Genomic DNA, 21,973 nt, shown 5'->3' on the forward strand with positions numbered 1-21,973 from the left:
ATTTCCTGCCCTGTCTCTTGTTTCTTTGTGTTTACGTATTTTTTATTCTAGTTCACCATCCTGGGAGTAAAATAAAGCGCTCAGATTCCAGCTCTTCGATTTCCAGTCAGTCTCCCATAGGTTGGCTTTTAAGCTTTGTCCCTTTTCTCCATACCCTAGCCCGTTGAGAATGGCTTTGCTTCTTAAACCGTAACATCTCTTGGTTCTGCGTATCTGCTGCATTCATGAGTGCTTGAAATGGCCAAACCATAGCTTTTCTAACTACTCAAGTTGATGGTGCATAAAATACTTCTGTGTCCATGGAATTTGTTCTGAGCTTCTGTTTAACAAATACTTATATAGCTTTATGTGCCACACACTATTATAAGTACTTTACTAGTAACACATTTATGCCTCATATGAGGTGTAGATGCTGTGATCTCTAGTTTACAGAATAAGAAATTGAGGCATAGAAAATTTAAATAGTTTGCCCAAAGACAAACGACTAGTAAATGGCAGAGATGAGATTCAAATTCAGGGCAATCTGGATCTAGAATACGTGCCCCTAGCCAGCATGTTACTTGTTTCGGAGGCTGACACACCTTTGAGTGTGTTTCTTATTGGATCAGCCTGCATAATTATTAAGGTTTATTTATAAACCTAGCAGAGATGTTTACTGTGTAGTATGTAACTTCTTTGGAAATGATTTATATTCATATTCTGGAGCATTTAGTGAGGACAGAGCTAAAGACAGCAGTTTTCACATGAATTCAGATATGCCCATAAGTAGTTCCTCTTACTTTAACTAATTTTATGTTTACTACAGTAAACCGGAGTAAAAGGTAAGCAGTAATAATTTTCATTAAAGCTCCCTTTTTTAAAAAATTGGGGCCAGTTGCAGTGGAATCCCAGCATGTTGGGAGCCTAAGGCAGAAGGATTGCTGGAGCCCAGGAGTTCAAGATCAGGCAACATAGTGAAACCCTGTCTACACAAAAATTTTAAAATTAGCTAATGATAGTGGTACACACCTGTGTAGTCCTATCTACTCAGGAGGCTGAGATAGGAGTATTGCTTGAGCCCAGGAGTTCAAAGCTGCAGTGAGCCATGATCATGCCACTGCACTCCAGTCTGGGCAACAGGGCAAGACTCTGTCTAAAAAACAAAACAAAACCGTAATTTTGAAAACACTTTTTCTTATTAGAAACTTGAAGGTGTTTAGTTTTCGAATTTAAAAGTCATCTTTTATTGCTTTAATGAAAAGCAATATGTGCCATTTTAACTTTAACTCAGTAAAACAACTTCATTTCTTTTCAAATCTACGAATAAGGTCCTGTTTTTCCTGTCATGTACGATCGGACTAAATAAAAGGGATACTGCATGTGGCATTTTGGAATCCTTGGTTGCCTGTTTATTTGCTGCCTGCTTTATTTATTCTAACATCATGCTACTGGCCAAGGAGAACACTGCTTGCTTTGTCCTTATCTTAGTATCCAAAATTTGGAACCCCAGGGAAATTTGGGAGGGCCATCTAGAAGCTATTTTCTATGAAAGCTAGTAACCTTTTTCAGCATCCCTTGGAGCAAACAAGGTAAGATTTTCCTGTGTCTCTCCAGGGGTGCTCTCCTGGAACTCAGTAATCATCTCAATCCATTGACTTTAGAGAGAACTCTCCAGAAGTTTTAAATTTCATAATTCTATCAGTGATGGGAAGGATGAGCTATTTTTAATCAAATAAAAAATAGTACTAGAAGATGAACACCTAAGAACTAGGATGGATTATAATAAGTAAGGCAGAAGGGTGTGAAGGTTGAGAAGAGAACGAAGTTACTTGAAACTATGTTGGAAGTTCTATAAGGATTAATATGGCTTCTGGAAACCCTGTTTATGGTAGATTTTATATTCATTTACGTTGCATTTCCTTGGGTCTCTGGACCATAGAGAATGCTATACTGAGGACAGTACAAGATGTCTCACAAGGTTCTTAACACCAATGTGTACTATCATTTATTATCTGCTTTTACACAGCTATTTTCAAAGGCAGAAGATATCTCAAACTGCATGTTGCTTTAGTCAAGTGTAAAAAAATGAAATATTCTATTAGCTAGATTTGCCAGTCTCCTGGTACTGCCAAAATCAGAGATTTCAGCTTCTGAATTTATCTGTGGCACCGGAAATCATGATGTTTTGGATGGAGAGAAAAACAGTTCTGCCTAGATAATGGGTATACCTGTACCTAAGGTACTGTGTATGTTTTTGATCATTAGACATACTAGCTCCCCCAGAGAAGTGAAGATCTAGGAAATTTCATTTATGAAGATTTAAAAGACACATTTTGGCATAGAACTGATTTTTTTCAGATTATTATAAGATACAAATAACATAAAATTTACCATCCTAACCTTTTTAAATTTCTTTTTTTTTTTTTTTTTGAGACCGAGTTTCACTCTTGTTACCCAGGCTGGAGTGCAATGGCGCGATCTCGGCTCACCGCAACCTCCGCCTCCTGGGTTCAGGCAATTCTCCTGCCTCAGCCTCCTGAGTAGCTGGGATTACAGGCACGCATCACCATGCCCAGCTGATTTTTTGTATTTTTAGTAGAGACAGGGGTTTCACCATGTTGACCAGGATGGTCTCGATCTCTTGACCTTGTGATCCACCCGCCTCGGCCTCCCAAAGTGCTGGGATTACAGGCTTGAGCCACCGCGCCCGGCCCATCCTAACCATTTTTAAGTGTACACGGCTAAGTCCGTTTGTGTCATACTACCATCACCACCATCCATCCACAGAACTCTCTTCATCTTGTAAAACTGAAACTCTGTACCTGTTAAACAGTAGCTTAGAACTGAATTTTAACTAACATGCCCAGGTCAACCAATGTCAGGTGGCTAGCATAACTCCCTTAGCAAAGACAGCCTCTTTGGAGGTTGATGAACTGAATTGAGGTGGCTGCCGTCATGGTCTGGTTCTGTAGGTTCAATGGTAGATCTTTTCTCCAGTGAAAAGAATGGTGAGGGGGGAAAATCCTATCACAGTAGTCAACCAAGTACTGGGAATCTTCTCTTTTTTTTTTAACTTTAGGACTGTAATACCCAATGTTAGGGAAATATTTGAATCAATGTAAATATTAAAAGTACCTTTACTACTAAATTTAAGTGCTAGTACATAAACTTTGCTTAATTAGAATTTAGTGTTTCCTTCTAGTTTGAGAAAATGTTTACTTTTTACTTTTGGGATTGCCCCAGAAACAATTTTGACAGCTCCAGCTATTTAACTGTTGTTTGTTGTCGCCTCCTCCCCTCCCAGCCTTTTCTAGCTTATCAAAATATTACCCCTTTAACACCTTTTTTAATTCTTAAGGTTGGCTACTTTAAGTATATTTCTGAAGAAATAGCTTTCATTTCTTCAAAGTGATATGTATATAAAATGTTCCTTATCAATAATCCTTTAATTGCCTTGCATCTTAAATATTTTCTTTTAAAATTCAAATATCCATGGGAGTTGTAGCATATTAAGCTAATATTAGTCATGGCTTAGGATAAATTAATCATTCATTGGTCTCTTTACTGAGATGAGAACACCAGAAATACAGGAATTTTACTATTGTGAGCTTAAGAGCATAAGGACCAAGAAGATGGGAATTACAGAGAGGAAGGAAAATAAAAGGGAGAAGACAATCCTCTAAAGCCTGAATTATCTGCTTTGTCTTGTTTGGGGCAGGCCCCAATTAAAGTTAAGCCATTATTTTTATGGTGCCCTGCCTTTTCACTTGAGTTTAAGCCTACTAAATGAGGCCTCACGGAAGTGTGCAGGAGCTAGCTAATTATTCTTACAGTCTCAGATTGGCTTAATACGTAGTACTGAGTGTCTGTGGCATGGATGTAGTACCTGGAAGGATGATGACAGGGAACTGTTCACACATCTTTGTATCTCTAGCCAGTGAAATACTGTCCCCAGAGGTGACCATTGGCTGGAGATTCCCTGTGAAAACAGGGACTGTCTCGTTATGTTTGTTTCTTTATGACGTGTAAGCACACCCTGGGAACATAATGAACTGGATTTTCCCAGCATCCTGCATGAACCCAGATAGAAAGCAAGTGAGACACCCTTTGGGCCCTCAGCAGTCATTTAATGAGGTGTTACAATGAACCTGCCTCATGTTGGCCTCTGGGGCTGGCAGGGTCATGACACAGGAGATCAGCATAGGATCCTGTGGTAGAATTAAGCAGGTCCTAGGATGACAAAATGCAAAGGTTTAATGTGTTGCTGTTAACATGGGATAATCTTCCTTCATGTACTATCTTCTGTATGGAAAGCTGTTCTATCTGCTCTTAAATTGCTATTTATTTTAATATTCTATATACAGTGGGTGTTGGGAGTCATAAATTTAACCTTGTGGTTTCAGTAATGAAAATTATGGATTTGCGTTTGTGGCTGGTATGCAAGAGAGCCAGTCACACAGCGAGAGGGTGAGCCTCACCAGCCACTGAGTCCTCACTTTAACACAGCTTGGTGCTTCTGTTCTTCTTCCCCATGAAATAATGAGCACTTTTTAATGGAAGCACAACTTAGTAAGTTCATGAAGGGTGTGAGATTCGTTCCTTGAAACTGTTGAGAGACTATTGTCATCAGAGACTATTTCAGAAAAACAGAGGCTACTCTGTTTCAGATATTTACTGAAACCCTATATGCAAGTCTGTCACTGGGATCCAAAGGCAAATTAAGATGATGGTCCCTGCCTACAAGCTCTCAGCCTAGTGCAGGGAGCAAACATGTGAATCAATGCCCTTGTATTTAGTAAAATGAGTGGTTGAGAGAAGAAGGGCGAAGAGATGACTCTGCCCATGAAGATGGAGAAAACATCAGGAAAAGGAGGTATTGGGCCAGGCACAGTGGCTTACATGTATAATCCTGACACTTTGGGAGGCCTAGCGGGGAGGATCTCTTGAGGCCAGGAATTTAAGACCAGCTTGGGCAACATAGCCAAGACCCCATCTCTGTTTTAAAAATAAACACATGGCCAGGCATGGTGGCTCACACCTGTAATCCTAGCACTCTGGGAGGCTAATCAGTCGTTGGATATAGCTTCTGGCATCCAGCAGGAAGGCCTGCTCTGCTAATATATTTGGAGTTGGGTGTGACTGTATGGCGGCACTGAAGCCTCAGTGGGTGAGCTCATCACCAGGTTGAGTCTAAGAGGGAAAACGGGACTGTGGACAGACCCAGGGGAACATCTGTGTTTTAGAAGTGGGCAGGGAGGAGTGGTCAGCAAGGGAGCAGGCATCCTTGAAGCCAGGGGAGGAGAGTGTTGCAAAAACAAGAGAGCAGTGTGTAGTGACCCTCCACATGCAAGTTACAACAGCAGAGAGATGTTTTTACCTAACAAATTGTCAGATTTTTTTTCCTATATGAACTCATGCTTGTAGCACAATAATTGGCCAGAATGAAGTAAATTTAATATACTCATATTATTTTGGAGAGTGTACACTAGTATAACATTTTGGAATCAGTTGGTATGTGTCAACCTTGACATGTGGTTGCCATTCATCAGTTGATATGTTTTTACCTTAGGTATGCATCCTTTCTCCCCATAAAATCTACATGTAGAAATTAATCCTAAGGAAATATCATGGATATATGTAAAATGTTTTACAAATTGTCACAGCATTGGCTACAATGTTTAAAATATTTAAACAAAAATGCAATATTGGACTGGTTAGACTGGTTAAATTCACATTCTTATGATGAAATAATACTTAGCAGCTAGTTAAAATTTTGCATGAGATATGTAGGGCATGGAGGAAAGTTCCTGATTTTTTAGTTAAAAAAATATATACAAGCCAGGTGCGGTAGCTTATGCCTGTAATCCTAGCACTTTGGGAGGCTAAGGTGGGCAGATCACCTGAGGTCAGGGGTTTGAGACCAGCCTGGCCAACATGGTGAAACCCCATCTCTTCTAAAAATACAAAAATTAGCTGGGCATGGTAGCACACGCCTGTAATCCCAGCTACTTGGGAGACTGAGGCAGGAGAACCACTTGAACCCAGGAGGCGGACGTTTCAGTGAGCTGAGATTGCACCACTGCACTCCAGCCTGGGCAACAGAGTAAGACTCTGTCTAAAAAAAAAGAAAGAAAGAAAAGAAAACATAAAAACATATATACACACACACAGAGAGATGTGCAAAGGAGTAAAGACATACCAACATTATAATAGGGATGTCCCTTGGGTTGTGAGATTAAGCAACTTTTATTGGTGGTGGTTTTAGTTTTTGAGACAGGGTCTTACTCTGTCGCCCAGGTTGGAGTGCAGGGGCATGATCACAGCTCACTGCAGCCTTGACTTCCCAAGCTCAAGCAATCCTGCCACCTCAGCCTCCAGAGTAGCTAGGTCTGTGGGCACATGGCACCATGCCTAGCTAATTTTTTAATTTTTTGCAGAGATGGGGTTTCACCATGTTGCCTAGGCTGGTCTCCAACCTGAGCTCAAGCAATCTGTCCTCCTTAGGCTCCTAAAGTGCTGGGATTACAGGCGTGAGCCATCATACCCAGCCATTAAGCACTTTTTATTGCGCCCCCCCCCCCCCCCATAGAGGTTGGCGGTGACCTTTGCCAGAGCCGTTTCTGTGGAGTGGTGGAAGCCTGGGTGCTGTGAGGAAAGGAGTGGAGACAATGAGTGTAGGTGGTGATGCAAAGAGCTAGGCTGGGAATGGCTTGGGGGTCAGGGGACAAAGAAGACAACTCAAGTGGAAGACACGGGTTCTAGGTCCAGCTCTACTGCCGCTTTGCCTGACCTCAGCCTCTGTGAGTACTTCAGTATCTCTGTAACATAGGGGATGCTAATTACAGTCAGGTGCAGTACTGCATGTGATAACATTCTATGAACTGTGCAGTGCATAGGGAACATATCACCATTATGTTATTAGAGGGTGCCCTTCCTAAAACATTTAAAATGTCACTTCCTTCAACTGCAATGTAATTTCGAAGTTTCCTTTTATGTCTTTTTTTTTTTTTCTAGCAGAGTTTGCTCAGAAGTGAACTACTAAATGTTTACCAGGTTCAAACCATGAATCTGAAGTTCTTTTAGCTTAGGGTCACAAACAGTTCTTTTGGAGAATGTCATTCAAATCTTCAGCTGATGAAATGATTTTCATTCATCAGTTTTATCTCAGTGCCTGCCACATGTCCACTGATAAGCTGGGCACTTTGACAAATACAAGATTAATAGATTAATAAGTGTAAGTCATGATTCCAGTTATTGGTGATGTGACCCCCCAAACTGTTAAGCTGTTTCCTTCTGCAATCCATTATTTCCACTGGATCTCCTACCAAGGCTAGTGCTGAAGGAAACTCTCACTGAAAATAAGAGAAAAGTGCTGAAATCTGGAAAATGGATGAGTCGAGAACCCAGAGCCAAGGAATGAACCTCAAGAATTGTTTTATTTTGTTTTGTTTTGTTTTGCTTTTTTTCTTGAAACAGAGTCCCCTTCTGTCACCCAGGCTGGAGTGCAGTGGCGCAGTCTCAGCTCACTGCAACTCTCCCTCTGCCTCCCTGAGTAGCTGGGACTATAAGCACACACCGCCATGCCCGGCTAATTTTTTGTATTTTTAGTGGAGACGGGGGTTTTGCCATGTTGGCCAGGCTGGTCTTGAACTCATTGCCTCAAATGATCCACCCGCCTTGGTCTCCCAAAGTGCTGGGACTACAGGCATGAGTCACCGCACCCGGCCAAGGGTCATATATTGTTGATGCTTGAGAAGAAAGGAAACACTGCATCGTGGAAGGAAACTGCTAGCATTTCAGTGACCATTAAGTCAAAGATCATCCAAACAACAGGGCTCTTAGAGACCAGTTGACCTGATCGCCTCTGGTGAGCGATCTGGTGAGGAAACTGAAGCCAGAGCAGGAAGGATCAGAGTTGGCAGCAGAGCTTGGACTATAACTTGGAGGTTTGGATATCCTTCAAGTGAGTGCTTTTAACCTGATTCGATATATTCCGTCAGCATATAATATATTGAGAAGAATTTTGATTTGATTTAGGAATTTGGAACCATGCTGCTTGGACACTTAAGCAACCTGATTTAAGACCTGATTCTACCAAAATTTCTCAGATTCCTTCGGAGACATATGGGATAGGACAGAGGAGAAAGTGGGCAAAATTCCCTGTAACCTTCTAGATTTACGGTTTCTGACCAGTAAAACATCTGTTATAGAAAAGAATGACAAGTATTTTGTTCATAATGGTTCCCTTTTCTCCAGCAGTCCCTTTTGTTTAGCTGTGTCTAGTACTTTGTAAAGAGTGCACAGTTTAGGGTGGATGAGGAGGTGGAGGGTTTCTGTAGGATTACATCTTACAGTGAGAAATAATCTAAGGACATATTCCAGAGGGATTATTTCTTTTAAATTAGTAGCATCTTGCTCATTTAACATTTGTGTTGGCTGTGTGTGAGATCTTCCAATGGAATCCACATTTTAAGTTCTGGTTGTGCAGCCCCAGAAAGCCACAAGACAGTGCTGACTGGCTTCCTGTGCTGTCTCCACATTCTTTGCACCTTGATGTTCCTCTCCTCCTTGCAGGTGCTCCTTCAGCCTTTTACTGCTTTCAGTTTTTCCCTTAACAGTTTCTCACTAGCAAGTTTTGTGCATGGTCTTGATCTCTCTGTCTCTCTCTCTCCCCTGACATGTTTACTTCTCAATGATTCTGCCCTGATCTTTTTACTGTCCTGAGTTCCTGGACTCCTTTCTTTAGCATTATTGACTGAATTCAAATAGAAGAGTCTAGACAATGCCGATTTCAGTATTGTTTCACTCTTTCGTTGCCACTGCAAAAATTGAGCGAAGAGTACACATGTACTATGAGAGAGAAAAGAGGGGTTTTAATTTAATTTTAGGGGTTTGTGAGCTGTTGGATCTGCTTTACCTTGAGCAGTCACAGTGTGCTTACCCCAGGGACAGTGGCAAAGCAAGACGCCACCAACAGAGTGGGCTGGTCCTTTACACACAGAGACTAGCTTATTATACAGTTAACATATCTGCTGTGGGTAAGAACCTTGACAAGGTTGATGAGTTATGAATTTGTCTCTATTTTTAAAGAACCCACAGATGGTACTAAACCTATATAGCTTATATAACTGTCATCGTGGGGTCAAGCAGCTATATGACCGTCAAAGATATATTTTTGAGAATAACTGACATTGTGTGTATGTGTGTTTATTTCCCTTTTAGCACGAGGTAGAACTAACATTGAACTTAGAGAGAAATTCATCCTACCAGAGGGGGCATCCCAGGGAATGACCCCCTTCCGCTCACGGGGTCGAAGGTCCAAACCATCTTCCCGGGCAGCTTCCCCTACTCGTTCTAGTTCCAGTGCTAGTCAGAGTAACCACAGCTGTACATCCATGCCATCTTCTCCAGCCACCCCAGCCAGTGGAACCAAGGTACGTACTGATCTCTATTATGCTTTTCTTCCCCATTCCCACCCTCACAGATGTTCATTGTTCATAGTAGCCTCTGAAAGACTCCGGTGAAGAGAACAGGAAAACACACAGACCAAGGCAGCCCTGTTCCTAGCAGTACACAGATATATGGCCTTTAAGATGACTCCAAAGGACATTTATTAAAATATGCACTCAGCCTGGTTATGTCAGAAATGTTTATTTCCTCATGTTCTCAGTTTGAGCCCATCCAGTGTTACTACTTTTGAAAATCCAGGCTGGACACAATGGCTTATGCCTATAATCCCAGCCTTTGGGAGGCTGTGGTGGGAGGATCCCTTGAGGCCAAGAGTTCAAGACATAGCAAGACCATCTCTACAAAGAATTTAAAAATTATCTTAGCATGGTGGTGAGCACCAATAGTCCCAGCTACTCAGGAGGATCACACAAGGGGATTGCTTGAGCCAGGAATGCAAGGCTACAGTGAGCTATGAATGCACTGCTCTTCAGCCTGGGCAACAGAGTGAGACTCTGTCTCTAAAAAATAAAACTTAAAAAAAAAATTTTTTAAGGAAAAAGGAAAGAAAATCCAGGCACTAGCTGTGAGTTTGATGTTACGATGGGTTATGTATGAAGGATGTTAGTGCCTGCCTGGTCCTTGTCATTGTGATGGACCGGTGTGCATTTTATTTTGTTTTCTGTTTCTTTAAAATTTAGTATCTTCTATTTATTTTTTTTCTGTTCCCAATTTGCTCCCTTTTTGTTCCATTTTCACTTGTTCCCATCCTTCCCTTTGGATTTCCGTTTCACAGACTTCACTTCAGTTCTCTCGCTGTTATGACAAACCCTGGTTGGTAAACAGTAAAGCTGGCACCCCTATCAGGGACAGCCATTCTCCTGACCTCCAGCTGTCCAGCCCCGAGGTAGAGTATGGCTTTGCTGACTGAGGACACAGTCAAGACGAGGCCCTCGCTAATGGACTTGACCAGCTCTTCTTCCTGACACGAATCCCTGCACTCTGCCATCTCTGTGGTGCTTCCTGTCACAGCTGATTCATCTAGTCAAGTGTTTTCAGGGGTTTCTAACTCGGATTCACCAAAATTGGAGAGAAATGAGATGCCTGAAACTAGATTAATAACTTTATAACAATCTTTAGAATGACACTTGTTCAGAATGGTAAATGATGATCATTCCTGGAAATTTTTTTATTGATATCATTTACAATCAGGCCTCTTGGAATCTCCAAATGTCAGATACTCAGACGAGTTATGAACACTTGAAATTCAACTATGGCGCATGTTCTACAATGTTCTATTTTTGCTTAGAACAGAAGAGTGGTTGGCACCATCTGCCCTGAGACACATGTCCAGGGTGGTTGGTATTGCCACACCACACTGGTCCGAGGGGTGGATGCTGTCTCCTTTAGCCAAACACAGCACCAGTGAACACTGCTGTGAGCCTCACATTCTAGCTTCTGAATTTCTTGGCCTAGGCACTTGAGTTTTTGTAGCCTTGATTTGAATACACATGCCAGCAATTAAGCATGTTCAAATGTAGCTATTAAAATGCCTGAATGCTTTTGGAAGAGCAGTGTTTTAGAAATGAAAAATGGGCTAGTGGCTTGTCTGATGGCAGTGCAGTTTGCATTCTAGCTCCTACTGGGAAACATTGGGTTCTTGTGCCTCAAAAGACAGTGTTGCCTTCACCCTTGTAAAGCCTCAGCCAGGGAAACAAGGGAGGCACAAGAAGCCAATGGCTGTGAATGAGCTGCTGCTTTGAGGTTCATCCCACTCCAAGCTAAAACTCCAGTTCAGAAATGTATCTGGTTTAGAACATAATGTGGGGACCTACTGCCACTAAATCCCTAGACTACCTGCTTATCTTGCTTTTCTTCTTTCCTTAATGGCCCCAGTTTCATATAATTCTCAGAAGTTCTGTTTTAAATTTTAGATGTTTAATGATGAAGTACAAGTTCTCATGCAATTCTGATAAATCAGACTTTTGTTCTGTCCTGAGATTTTATTTTCTGTTTCATTTCATCTTTCCCTACTTATTTGTGTTCTGTAGCCAGGCCATCTCCTGACTTGGAATCCAAGTCTGGGATCTAGCTGTGGTCTTTCTAGCAGCAGTGCTCAGGAACAATAACTTCTGAAACTGGTGCTCTTCCTCGTACGTGGGCCAGGAAAGCCTGTGCTTGTCGCTTATGCCTTTTCTTTACAAATTTAAGAAATACAGCAAACACAATGAGATGGGTTGCTTTTCTCTTCTATTTGCATAAATGTCTTAAAGGTCCTGGAAAACAATTTACATAATTGATTTCAAAGAAAAATTAGAATGGCATGCTGTAGCATGTGGCATAAATGATTTTGGTTTTTGTTGTTGTTGTTGTTGTTGTTGTTGTTTTTTGTTTGTTTTTTGTTTTTTGGTTTTTTTTTTTTTTCATTTTTTAAAAAGCTAAGTAGAAACAAGTTCAAATAATGGATGTTTAAAACATTTAAGGATCATCCTGGCCAACATGGCAAAACCCCATCTCTACTAAAAATACAAAAATTAGCCAGGTGTAGTGGCAGGCGCCTGTTGTCCCAGCTACTGGGGAGGCTGAGGCAAGAGATCACTTATCCTGGAGGGCGGAGGTTGCAGTGAGCCAAGATCGTGCCACTGCACTCCAGCCTGGGCAACAGAGCAAGACTATCTAAAAAACAAACAAAAACAACAACAAAACCCACACAGATTTAAGGCTGGATACGGTGGCTCACCCCTGTAATCCCAATACTTTGTGAGGCAGAGGGTAGGCAGATCACTTGAGCCCATGAGTTCAAGACCAGCCTAGGCAACATGGAGAAACCCCGTCTCTACAAAAAATACAAAAATAAGCCAGCTACTAGGAAGCCCGAGGTGGAGGATTGCTTGAGTCTGGGAGGTCGAGGGTGCAATGAGCTGTGAAGTATGCCACTGCTCTCTAGCCTGGGTGATGGAGTGACACTCTGTCTTAAAAAAAAAAAAGAACCCATACATTTAAAATACTCTTTTAAGTCCTCCAGTTAAGTCTACTATCTAAAAAAACAACAAAAATCACTCAAATAGGAAACACAGCACCTATTGGTAGCAGTGATAATATTATATAGCTCTTTTCCAATTTGGGAAATGTTTCTATACATCATTTATTCATTCAACAAGTTTTTATTGAGTTCCTCTTCTGTACCAATTTTACATGCTGAGAATGTGAGAATGAACAAAACAAAGTCCCTGTTTTTATGGAGTTGATGCTTTAAAGCAGGAGAGACAAGCAACAAACAAGTAATATCATACTTAAGGCAGTGATGAGTACTATGCAGAACACAGGAAGCAGGGGAGAAAATAGAAATGTACAAGCAGTGCTGTGAGTAGTGAGGCAAGACCTCTCTACTAAGGTCATCCTTTGAATAGAGCCCCTACAGGGAATGAGGGGGTGAGCCACACATGGATCTGGGATGGGCCTGGGGAGTGGTGCTTGTGCAACAACAGTCCAGGCAAAATGAACAGCAAGGGGACAGGACTTGGGGACCGTCGCTGGGCCATTGGAGGAACAGCAAGGAAGCCAGTATGGCTGGGATGGACTGATGAGGAGTGTGGTCGAAATGAAATCGGAGAGGCAGGATTTAATCCCTGATTTCCCAAGAGAGAAGCAAAGACACTGGTGTTAATTTACATCAGTCTCAGAACCCAGACTCAAACCCAGATCTCCTAGCTCTTCATGCACAGACTTGTTCCTGATGTCTCAGTCCCACAATCATGTACTTCTCATAGTTTATTTGATCCACAAGTTATTTTATCTGCATTTTACGAGTAAGGATAATGACTATAAGATCTTGACTAAAGTTACAGCACCTACTTAGTGTTAAGAGATTGGAGTAATACTTGAAGCTCCATATTAAATAGGTAGGGCTGGGCTAAAACTCATTTAAAAATTTTAACCCCAAAATCTTGATACCCAGGATTATTTGGATTTCTTTTTCCTTTATTGATTCACCAGAATTGTTTGTTGTAACTATTATAATCTTACTATCTGAGGATTTTTTTTTTTTTTTCATTTCCAGTGGAAATTAGTAGAACAGAAGGTATTTGAAGACATTTTGAAATTTCTAATTGGAACATAAAACTTCTATTTTGGGAATCATCAAAATATATGACCTAGGATACTTTCAAGAGAAATCTTTGTTTTCCTGGACTTTTAATTTGCTTTTCAGTTGATCAAATCTAAGGAGGTATAAGGTGACCTTTTAAAGTTGAATTTCTAGCAAAGACTTTACCAAGTAAAATGTGACCTTTTTGTTACTTTTTTAAGGTTATCCCATCATCAGGTAGCAAGTTAAAACGACCAACACCAACCTTTCATTCTAGCCGGACATCTCTTGCTGGTGATACCAGCAACAGTTCTTCCCCAGCCTCCACAGGTGCCAAAACTAATCGGGCAGGTAAGTACCTGCCCCATGACCTATAAGTCAGGCTGAGAATTTGGAAACAACAGCCTATGTGGAATGTTTCACTGCTCCCAAGGAGCCAGTAATGAGAGTAGCATTTAGTGTGATGCCCAGAAAGACAGACCTGCCGATGCTCAAGTGACATTACAACTAGTTTTAAGCTTTCCTTCTGAGATGAGATGCTTCCACAGCCAAAGCTGGGCCATGCGTTCTCATCAGAAATGATCACATTTAAGAGAATGTGAAAGGAAATACGGGTCTTCCTCAGTGTTGGAACGAGCAGCTTGCTAGTAATGTTCCCAGCACCTCATATTTATTATGGCTGCTGTTGAACCAAGAAAGGCAGGGGAAGATCACATCTGTTCCCCTGCTGCTATTCCTCATGGGAAACTAGGAATCCGGCTTCATTTCCTGGCTGGCAGCTTCCCATCATTTTGCCTCTATCTGTCCTGCCCTGTGTTGAGCTGGTTGAGCGGCCCTGCTTGTCTCCACTTTCGTGGCATGGAAAGTAACAGTGCTGCTGATAGAAGTGGCTTTCTAATCCCCAGGAGGCAGCTTCTCAAGTAGAATCACAAAGCCAGAAAAGGCTTCAGTAACTTCTGTATAGATGAGGAAACTGAGGTGCAAAAAGACTGTGAAATTCACTTAAGATCACACAGGATCAGAACCCTAGCCTCTGCTCACTTCTTCTTCCACCCCATGCCATCTCTATTAAGTCCGCTGTTTTATTCTTGAATTCCAGACCCTAAAAAGTCAGCCAGTCGCCCTGGGAGTCGGGCTGGGAGTCGAGCTGGGAGTCGAGCCAGCAGCCGGCGAGGAAGTGACGCCTCTGACTTTGACCTCTTAGAGACGCAGTCTGCTTGTTCTGACACTTCAGAAAGCAGCGCTGCAGGGGGCCAAGGCAACTCCAGGAGGGGGCTAAACAAACCTTCCAAAATCCCAACCATGTCTAAGAAGACCACCACTGCCTCCCCTAGGACTCCAGGTCCCAAGCGATAACACTATCCAAGCACCCCCAAGCCACTATCTACTTTGAATCCTGCTCCATACATTGGGTGTATATTTATTCTGAACGGGAGAAGTTATATTGTTAAAAGTGTAAAAGAATAATTGTGTTATGAAGCTGCCTTATTTTTTTTTCTTTTTGTAAGTTACTATTTTCATGTGAATATTTATGTAGATAAAATTTGCCTCCTGGTAACCCTGTAATGGATGGGGCCCAGAAATGAAATATTTGAGAAAAACAAGTGAAAAGGTCAAGATACGAATGTGTATTTAAGAAAAAAAAAAAAAAAAAAAAAAGGCCTATTAATAGGGTTTTCTGCGCGGTGCAGGGTTGTAAACCTGCTTTATCTTTTAGGATTATTCCTAAATGCATCTTCTTTATAAACTTGACTTGCTATCTCAGCAAGATAAATTATATTAAAAAAAAAATCCTGCAGTGTTTAAGGAACTCTTTTTTTGTAAATCACAGACACCTCAATTAGCAAAAACTGAAGGGAGGGCACTTACAATTGCTTTTTCCATTGTTTAATGTTGTGTGATTTTTAGCTAAAGAGAGGGAACCTCATCTAAGTAACATTTGCACATAATACAGCAAAAGGAGTTCATTGCAATACTGTCTTTGGATATTGTTTCAGTACTGGGTGTTTAAAGGACAAATAGCTGCTAGAATTCAGGGGTAAATGTAACTTCAGAAAACATCAGAACATTTGGGGTTTTAAACTGATTTGTTGCTCCCTATCCAGCCTAGACACCAGTAACTCTTGTGTTCACCAGGACCCAGACCCTTCGCGAGGGATAGGCTCCTTGGTGGCATTGTGAATTACAGATTTGTTTTATCTACTTTTTTTGCTATTTATTTAAATGGTCGATCAACTTCCCATAGACTGAGGAATAAATTCCACGAGCCTGTTCTGAAAATGCGGACATAAGACACATACTTGCCCGTCCTTTAATGGAGTTCACCAGCACACTTGTTAACCAGTCCCGTTTGCTTTCGTCTTTTTTTGTGCGTAATAAAGTCAACTGACCAAGTGACCATGAAGAGGGGCTGTCTAGGGCTCCCGTTTTTTTAGCTGCTGTTCTTCAGCTCCGACCACGTTGCTGTGTGATTATCTCAATTGGTTTTAATTGAGGCAGAAACTGAAGCTCTACCAATGAACTGTTTAAAAACAAGACACTTTTGTATTAAAATTGCTTGCAGTAACAAATATTTTGGATTTCCTGATTTTCTTTTCAACCATTACCTTATCTATAAATGTTATCATGGGGTATCCTCATGTTGTCAGGACTTAAATGCATTATGCAAATCAAAATATCTTGATAGACAAATTATAGATTTTCTCTTATTTTATTCTTAATTTTGTTTAATACGGCTGGGCATGGTGGCTTACGCCCATAATCTCACCACTATGGGAGGCTGAGGCAGGAGGATCATTTGAGTTCAGGAGACCAGCCTGGGAAACATAGTAAGACCTTGTATCTGCTAAAACTTAAGCATGGTGGCAACATGCCTGTAGTCCCAACTACTAGAAAGGTTAAAGTGGGAGGATCACTTGGGCCTGGGAAGTCGAGGCTGCAGTGAGCCATGATTGCACCACTGCACTCCAGCCTGGGTGACACAGAGAGACCCTGTCTCAAAAAAAAACCAGGATATTAACATGAACATGTAGGGCATCTGTCCCACTTACATGATTAAACAAATAACAATTATGTAAAAAGATAGATACTAGAAATCATGGAAATCCTGGGGTCTGAGAGAATGGGACCAATTTTTCACACTATCGCAGCATGCTGAAATTTCTGATTAAATGATAGAATTTCAGAGGTGGAAGCAAAATTGGTCATCAAATCTAGCTCCTTTGTTTTATAAGATGGAGAAACTGGGATGGGAAAGTAGAAAGTGATTTCCCTGAGCTCATGAAATGAATAAATAACAGAAGCAAACTTTGAATCCAATCCTCAACTCCCTATTCAAGTCTGGCACTTCTGTTTCCTCCAGCCTCTAGTCAGCTTTATAACAGAACAGCCAAATGTTAACTTAGTAACAACAAAAGGGCTAGAGGCTTCCAAGGTAAAGGGGCTGAAACTCATGCCACCTGTGTTCTTGGTCATTAGGCTGCATTCCTTATGTGGGCATGTGGTGAAATCCATGCATGTTTGCCAAAGCTGTTTTAGGCCAAATCTCCAGATTAAAAGGAATTTGGAGCCTAATGGATTCTGAAGGAAGTGCTTACTCTGTTCTTCATGGAACCGAGTAACTTCAAGCTGCCAGGACTTTGTATAGGTTAGTGTTTTCACCCTAATTTGCTTCCCCTTCTAGGCCTCTTAGCAGCAGAAGCATGCGAGACCAGCTTGACCTCCATCTTCCCAGATTCTGGACTATGGTCCAGAATCTTACCAAGTAATTAAGGTTTTTCTGGGGTTTTGTGGCAAAGCTCAGCTGGCGATGACACCAACAAAAAGTGCATTTCCTTTTTTTTTTTTTTTTTTTAAGACAGGATCTCACTCTGTCACCCAGACTGCAGTGCAGTGCAGTGGCACAATCTCAGCTCACTGCAACCTCCGCCTGCCAGGCTCAAACGATTCTCCTGCCGCAGCCTCCTGAGTAGCTGGGGTTACAGGTGCATGCCACCATGCCTGGCTAAAAATAGTGCATTTCCACAGACAATGTAGGAAATAAAGAGATACTAGGAAAAGGGTTAAAGTATAATTACAGGCCTGGCCCATGCCTATAATCCCAGCACTCTGGGAGGCTGAGGTGGGTGGTTCACCTGAGGTCAAAAGTTTGAGACCAGCCTGGTCAACATGGTGAAACCCCGTCTTTACTAAAAATACAAAAATTAGCCAGGCGCCGTGGCGGGTGCCTGTAATCCCAGCTATTTGGGAAGGCTGAGGTAGGAGAATTGCTTGAATCTGGGAGGTGGAGGTTGCAGTGAGCCAAGATTGTGCCATTGCACTCCAGCCTGGGTGAAGAGTGAAATTCTGTTTCAAAAAAAGTATAAATCACAGTCCTGTGATTGAAATGCTAAATGAGGAATGCAAATTTGGTGTCTGCTGGGACCTTGAATGATGCAATAACACTGCTTACCTTAAGGCAGTGATTGTGCTAAGTGCTATATATACATTCTCACTAAATACCCTTAACAGTTCTATGATCATTAGCCCCCTTTTCTTGATGAGACACTGAACCTCAGAGAGGTTAAGATCACAGAGTTGCCAGGTGGCTGGGGAAAGCCCTTGCTCGGACACTGCTTTCTCCTAGAAACCTACCCTACTTCAGTTCCCTTCCAGTCCTAGTGTTCTAGGATTCCATTCACACATCACCTGCCCCTACTTCCCAGCAAATCTGCCCTTCCAGACACTTTGCTAGCTCCTCTGGGAGCACAGCTTTCATGCTGCCTTTGGAAATCACTGTGTTCACCAGCTATCACCCCTGTCGCTTTGGGGGCTGCTCAGGGGCAGGGAGCTTGTCCACTCCATCTCTGGCTCAGGTCACAGCACAAAGCAGCCCACAGTGGTGGTTGCTGAATTGAATCGTGGGCTGAGGCCCCTGGAATGGCTAAAATCTGCAGTTTAGTTGTATAGGAATGTGAAGCCCGTTGTTTAAAGAACACAGCTCTATTTCCACTCATCCTAAATTGAGAAATCATTTTAGTTATAAGAATCAGCCCAGCACTAGTCAGCTTACAGACTAGCTGGGAGCCCAGCATTGCACAAAATAAACCCGAGACTTTTACAGCCTGCATCTAGGGCCTCAGGTGATGTGCTGTGGACTCAAAAAGGGCATGCAGAGAGGACAGTGAAGGGGGTGTGGGCAGGAGATTCTGACACTGACCAAGATGACATGGGGACAAAGCCATGTGGATTCAGCCTCCTAAACAGCTTTCACCTCTGCCCATCCACCCCATCACAATTAGAGGCTAATTGTCATTGTACCAACCCCCACATCTGATTATTGTACCTGACTCCAACTACGGGGCCCTGACTCCAGTCTCCCTCTGATCCATATTCTGCTCTGCTTCCATGCTCTGGTCTTGAGTGATTTCAACGTTTATTCTGAATTATCCTTAGTTCAGTATCCTTATGGGACAGTCCTCAGTCTGAGGAGTAGCCTGGGCCTCAAGGCGGTGGCATCCGCATCTGCAAGGCTGGAGCCGGAGCAGGTGGTGCACAGGGGGCGCTTCCGGGACCGCGCAGAAAATTTACGAGCAGTGTGGAAATTTATCTGTTGGGTAAAAGACAAATTAAGCATGTTTTAAGGTACCAGCAAATAATTGTTCAGATTAAGAATTTGAAAAAAAAACTTTTTTTGAAGTGATGCCTTCAAAATGTGATTTTGTAGGCATTATACACTTGCTTGGAGGTTTAATCTTCAATCCACATGGAGGTCACCATAATCCCTGGTGCCCAGGGCCGTTGTCTAGCCCCTGGAAAATGGCCCTGGTCTAGCCCCTGGAAAAAGGGACCCTTTGCGGTCTCTCCCTTGCCAGTCCCTCCAGCCTCGGCCATTTGCCCCCTGGGCTCTCTACGCTCCACTGAGCAGCCGCCCACCTGCCCCAGTCCAGCTCCACTGCTGTGACCTGGCATAAGTCCCTTAACCGCTATGTGCCTCAGTTTCCTCATTTGTTAACAAATGGTATGTACCCCCTAACAATGTGTGAGCATTACAGAAATGACACGGGACACGCACTTAGAACATGCCTCGCACGTGGCAAGTGCTGACTGTTACCTGCCATTATTAGGCTCCCCGGCCCGGGGTCTCAGGGCCTTGACACAAGCTCTTCCCTCTGCCTGGAGCACTTTCCTCCACTGACCTTTCCTGGCGCTCCAGGTCAACTCCAGCAGCCTTCCTAGGGCAGACTAGGTGCCTTCCCCTTCTGCAGCGCCTGAACCACACATGAATAAATAAGGCAAGAGCGTGCCCAGGGAAGAGCAGGGTGTGCAGAAAGGGGCTGAGTCAGTCCAGGCGTTTCCGCAAGGATCCTTCTCCTGCCAGGCCTGCACGGGGCCATGGCACTGAGAAGATGTCCACGAGTGGCTCCTAGGTGCTCGGGGAAGGGCCCCAGAGCTCCTAGCCCGGCTGGAGGCAGGAGACCAAGTCTCCTCCGCGAATCAATACCGGGGGCGCAGGGCGTACAGCGAGGACCGCTGGGGGACTGCCCGGTGCAAGAGGGAGCCAGGTGGGGGGCGAGGGAAGGAGCAGCGGAGCACATGCCGGGAAGTAGGCGCCCGTCGCAGCGCACGCAGGGGCCGCGGGGAAGGCGCCAGAAGGCGGCGAGGGGCAGTGGTGGACAGAACCCGGGCCTGCTGCTGCGGGCAGAGGAACGTGCCCCACCCTCGGGACTTGGCTGGCACCTCCTGGCCTCCAGACAGGGCTGCGGACGCGTGTTGGGCCCGGTGGCGACCCTCGCATACCACGGCGGGGCGGCCGGGTGGCACCACTGGCGGGACCCGGACTCGGGTCCTGCTTTCCCGGGACCGCGCTGCAGCCCTAGGATCTCTGCGCCGAGGCCCGCGGCCAGAGGCACGACGGCCCTGATCACGCTGACGTCCTTGCTGCGGACCCCTCGCCCCGGCCGCCCACCTGCCACGCCCAGGTCGCACCTCTTGGTCGCCCCACCTGCGACACCGGCCGCCGCCACTGGCCCCCTCGCGGGCGTGCCCTCCGCCCCTGGCCCCGCCCCCGCGCCCCCATTGGTCGGACGGGGGGGGAGGCGGGCGGCACCGACGGCAGGGGCAGGGGCAGGGACTCGCGGGAATCTCACCACCCGGGTCGCTGCCGGAGCTCGCCCGTCGCCCCTGCGCTGCGCGGACCGCGGCCACAGCCGGACAGGCGGGCACGGCGGCGACAGACGGATTGGCGGACAGTCCCAGCCCGCGGAGTAGCCCCGACCTCGAGGCGCTGGCGTCCGCGTCCGCTCGTCTGGGAGCCTGGGCAGGTGCCGCGCAGGAGGCGCTCCGGAGACCGCGCTGAGGCCGCGGACGCCGCCCGCCCGGTCCCGCTGCCCGCTGAGCCCAGCACCCCGCTCGACGTCGGGGCGTCCCCGGGCCCAGGGGCGGCCGCGGAGCCGATGCGCGCCCGCTGAGCACCCCCGGCCCACCATGGCCGCACGCCCCGGCCCGCTCTGGCTCCTGGGCCTGGCGCTGTGCGCGCTGGGCGGGGGCGGCCCCGGCCCGCGACCCCCGCCCGGCTGTCATCAGCGGCGTCTGGGCGCCCGCGAGCGCCGGGACGTTCAGCGCGAGATCCTGGCTGTGCTCGGGCTGCCCGGGAGGCCCCGGCCCCGCGCGCCACCCGCCGCCTCCCGGCTGCCCGCGTCCGCGCCGCTCTTCATGCTGGACCTGTACCACGCCATGGCCAGCGACGACGACGAGGACGGCGCGCCCCCGGAGCGGCGCCTGGGCCGTGCCGACCTGATCATGAGCTTCGTCAACATGGGTGAGTGCGGCCGCACGCGCTCCGCGGGGACCCTCAGAGTGAGCTGGCTGCAGGGGAGAGTGCGTGCCTCCGCGGGGGGTGCTGGGCCGTGGCCGAACCGGGAGTCACAGGCGGTGGACGCGACCCCTAGGGGAGTGCGAACGCCTTGGCCAGGGAAGGTCTAAGAGTCCTGGGCACCCTGGGCTTCGGGGTGGTCAGGAGCAGAGTGGGGGGAACTGTGGACTCCCAGGGGAGACCTTCACCCTGCTTTCACCTGCCCCAAACGCACCCAGGTGAAGGCAGTAAGAATCAGGTGATGGTCTTGCCCACCTGGGCAGCCCCAGGAAGACAGCCTGGTCCTGGGGAGACAGGTGAGTAAACAAGGCCAGGATGCTGTCACTGTGATAAGGGCAGTACTGAGGAGAGGGCCAAAGTTCAGCGTGGAAACCTGTGGTCACATCATCAGAGTGACCAGAGCTGACCCGGTGCCCTGAGTCCACAGCAGGTTCTTCCCTGTTTGGAGCCTGGGTGGGGTGCGGCTGTCAGGGGAGCGGCTGGGGAAGGAACAGACCCAGGTCGGTGGGGCAGGGACTGTGGCCTTGTCACCCTGGGCCCAGCCCCTGGGATATGGCCTGGTGTGGGGTGAGTGTCTGGGCCTGTGGAATGGCCCAGTGGGCAGCTGG

The 21,973-nt window shown here is 45.4% G+C and overlaps 2 protein-coding genes across 35 annotated transcripts in view; both read left to right on the plus strand.

Moving 5' to 3' along the window:
- Positions 1–16,085, plus strand: part of MACF1 (microtubule actin crosslinking factor 1) — a 410,941-nt gene extending 394,856 nt beyond the window's left edge. For 17 of the 33 annotated variants that reach the window (XM_032247548.1, XM_032247549.1, XM_032247550.1 and 14 more), the window contains 5 exons: positions 52–120; positions 9,202–9,413; positions 10,223–10,333; positions 13,735–13,864; positions 14,613–16,085. In XM_032247548.1, the coding sequence (XP_032103439.1) occupies positions 52–120; positions 9,202–9,413; positions 10,223–10,333; positions 13,735–13,864; positions 14,613–14,869 (779 nt within the window). In that variant the 3' untranslated portion in view covers positions 14,870–16,085. The remainder of the gene's footprint in view (positions 1–51; positions 121–9,201; positions 9,414–10,222; positions 10,334–13,734; positions 13,865–14,612) is intronic. The other 16 variants (XM_032247560.1, XM_032247552.1, XM_032247551.1 and 13 more) reach the window with 4 other exon arrangements.
- Positions 16,086–20,620: 4,535 nt separating this feature from the next.
- The window catches only part of BMP8A (bone morphogenetic protein 8a), a 31,025-nt gene continuing 29,672 nt past the window's right edge, over positions 20,621–21,973 (plus strand). The window contains exon 1 of one of the 2 annotated variants that reach the window (XM_032247571.1): positions 20,621–21,311. In XM_032247571.1, the coding sequence (XP_032103462.1) occupies positions 20,978–21,311 (334 nt within the window). In that variant the 5' untranslated portion in view covers positions 20,621–20,977. The remainder of the gene's footprint in view (positions 21,312–21,973) is intronic. The other variant, XM_032247572.1, reaches the window with a different exon arrangement.

Source organism: Sapajus apella, unplaced genomic scaffold (assembly GCF_009761245.1).
Source record: "Sapajus apella isolate SASKATOON/1434 unplaced genomic scaffold, GSC_monkey_1.0 scaffold62, whole genome shotgun sequence".
Lineage (NCBI taxonomy): Eukaryota > Metazoa > Chordata > Mammalia > Primates > Cebidae > Sapajus > Sapajus apella.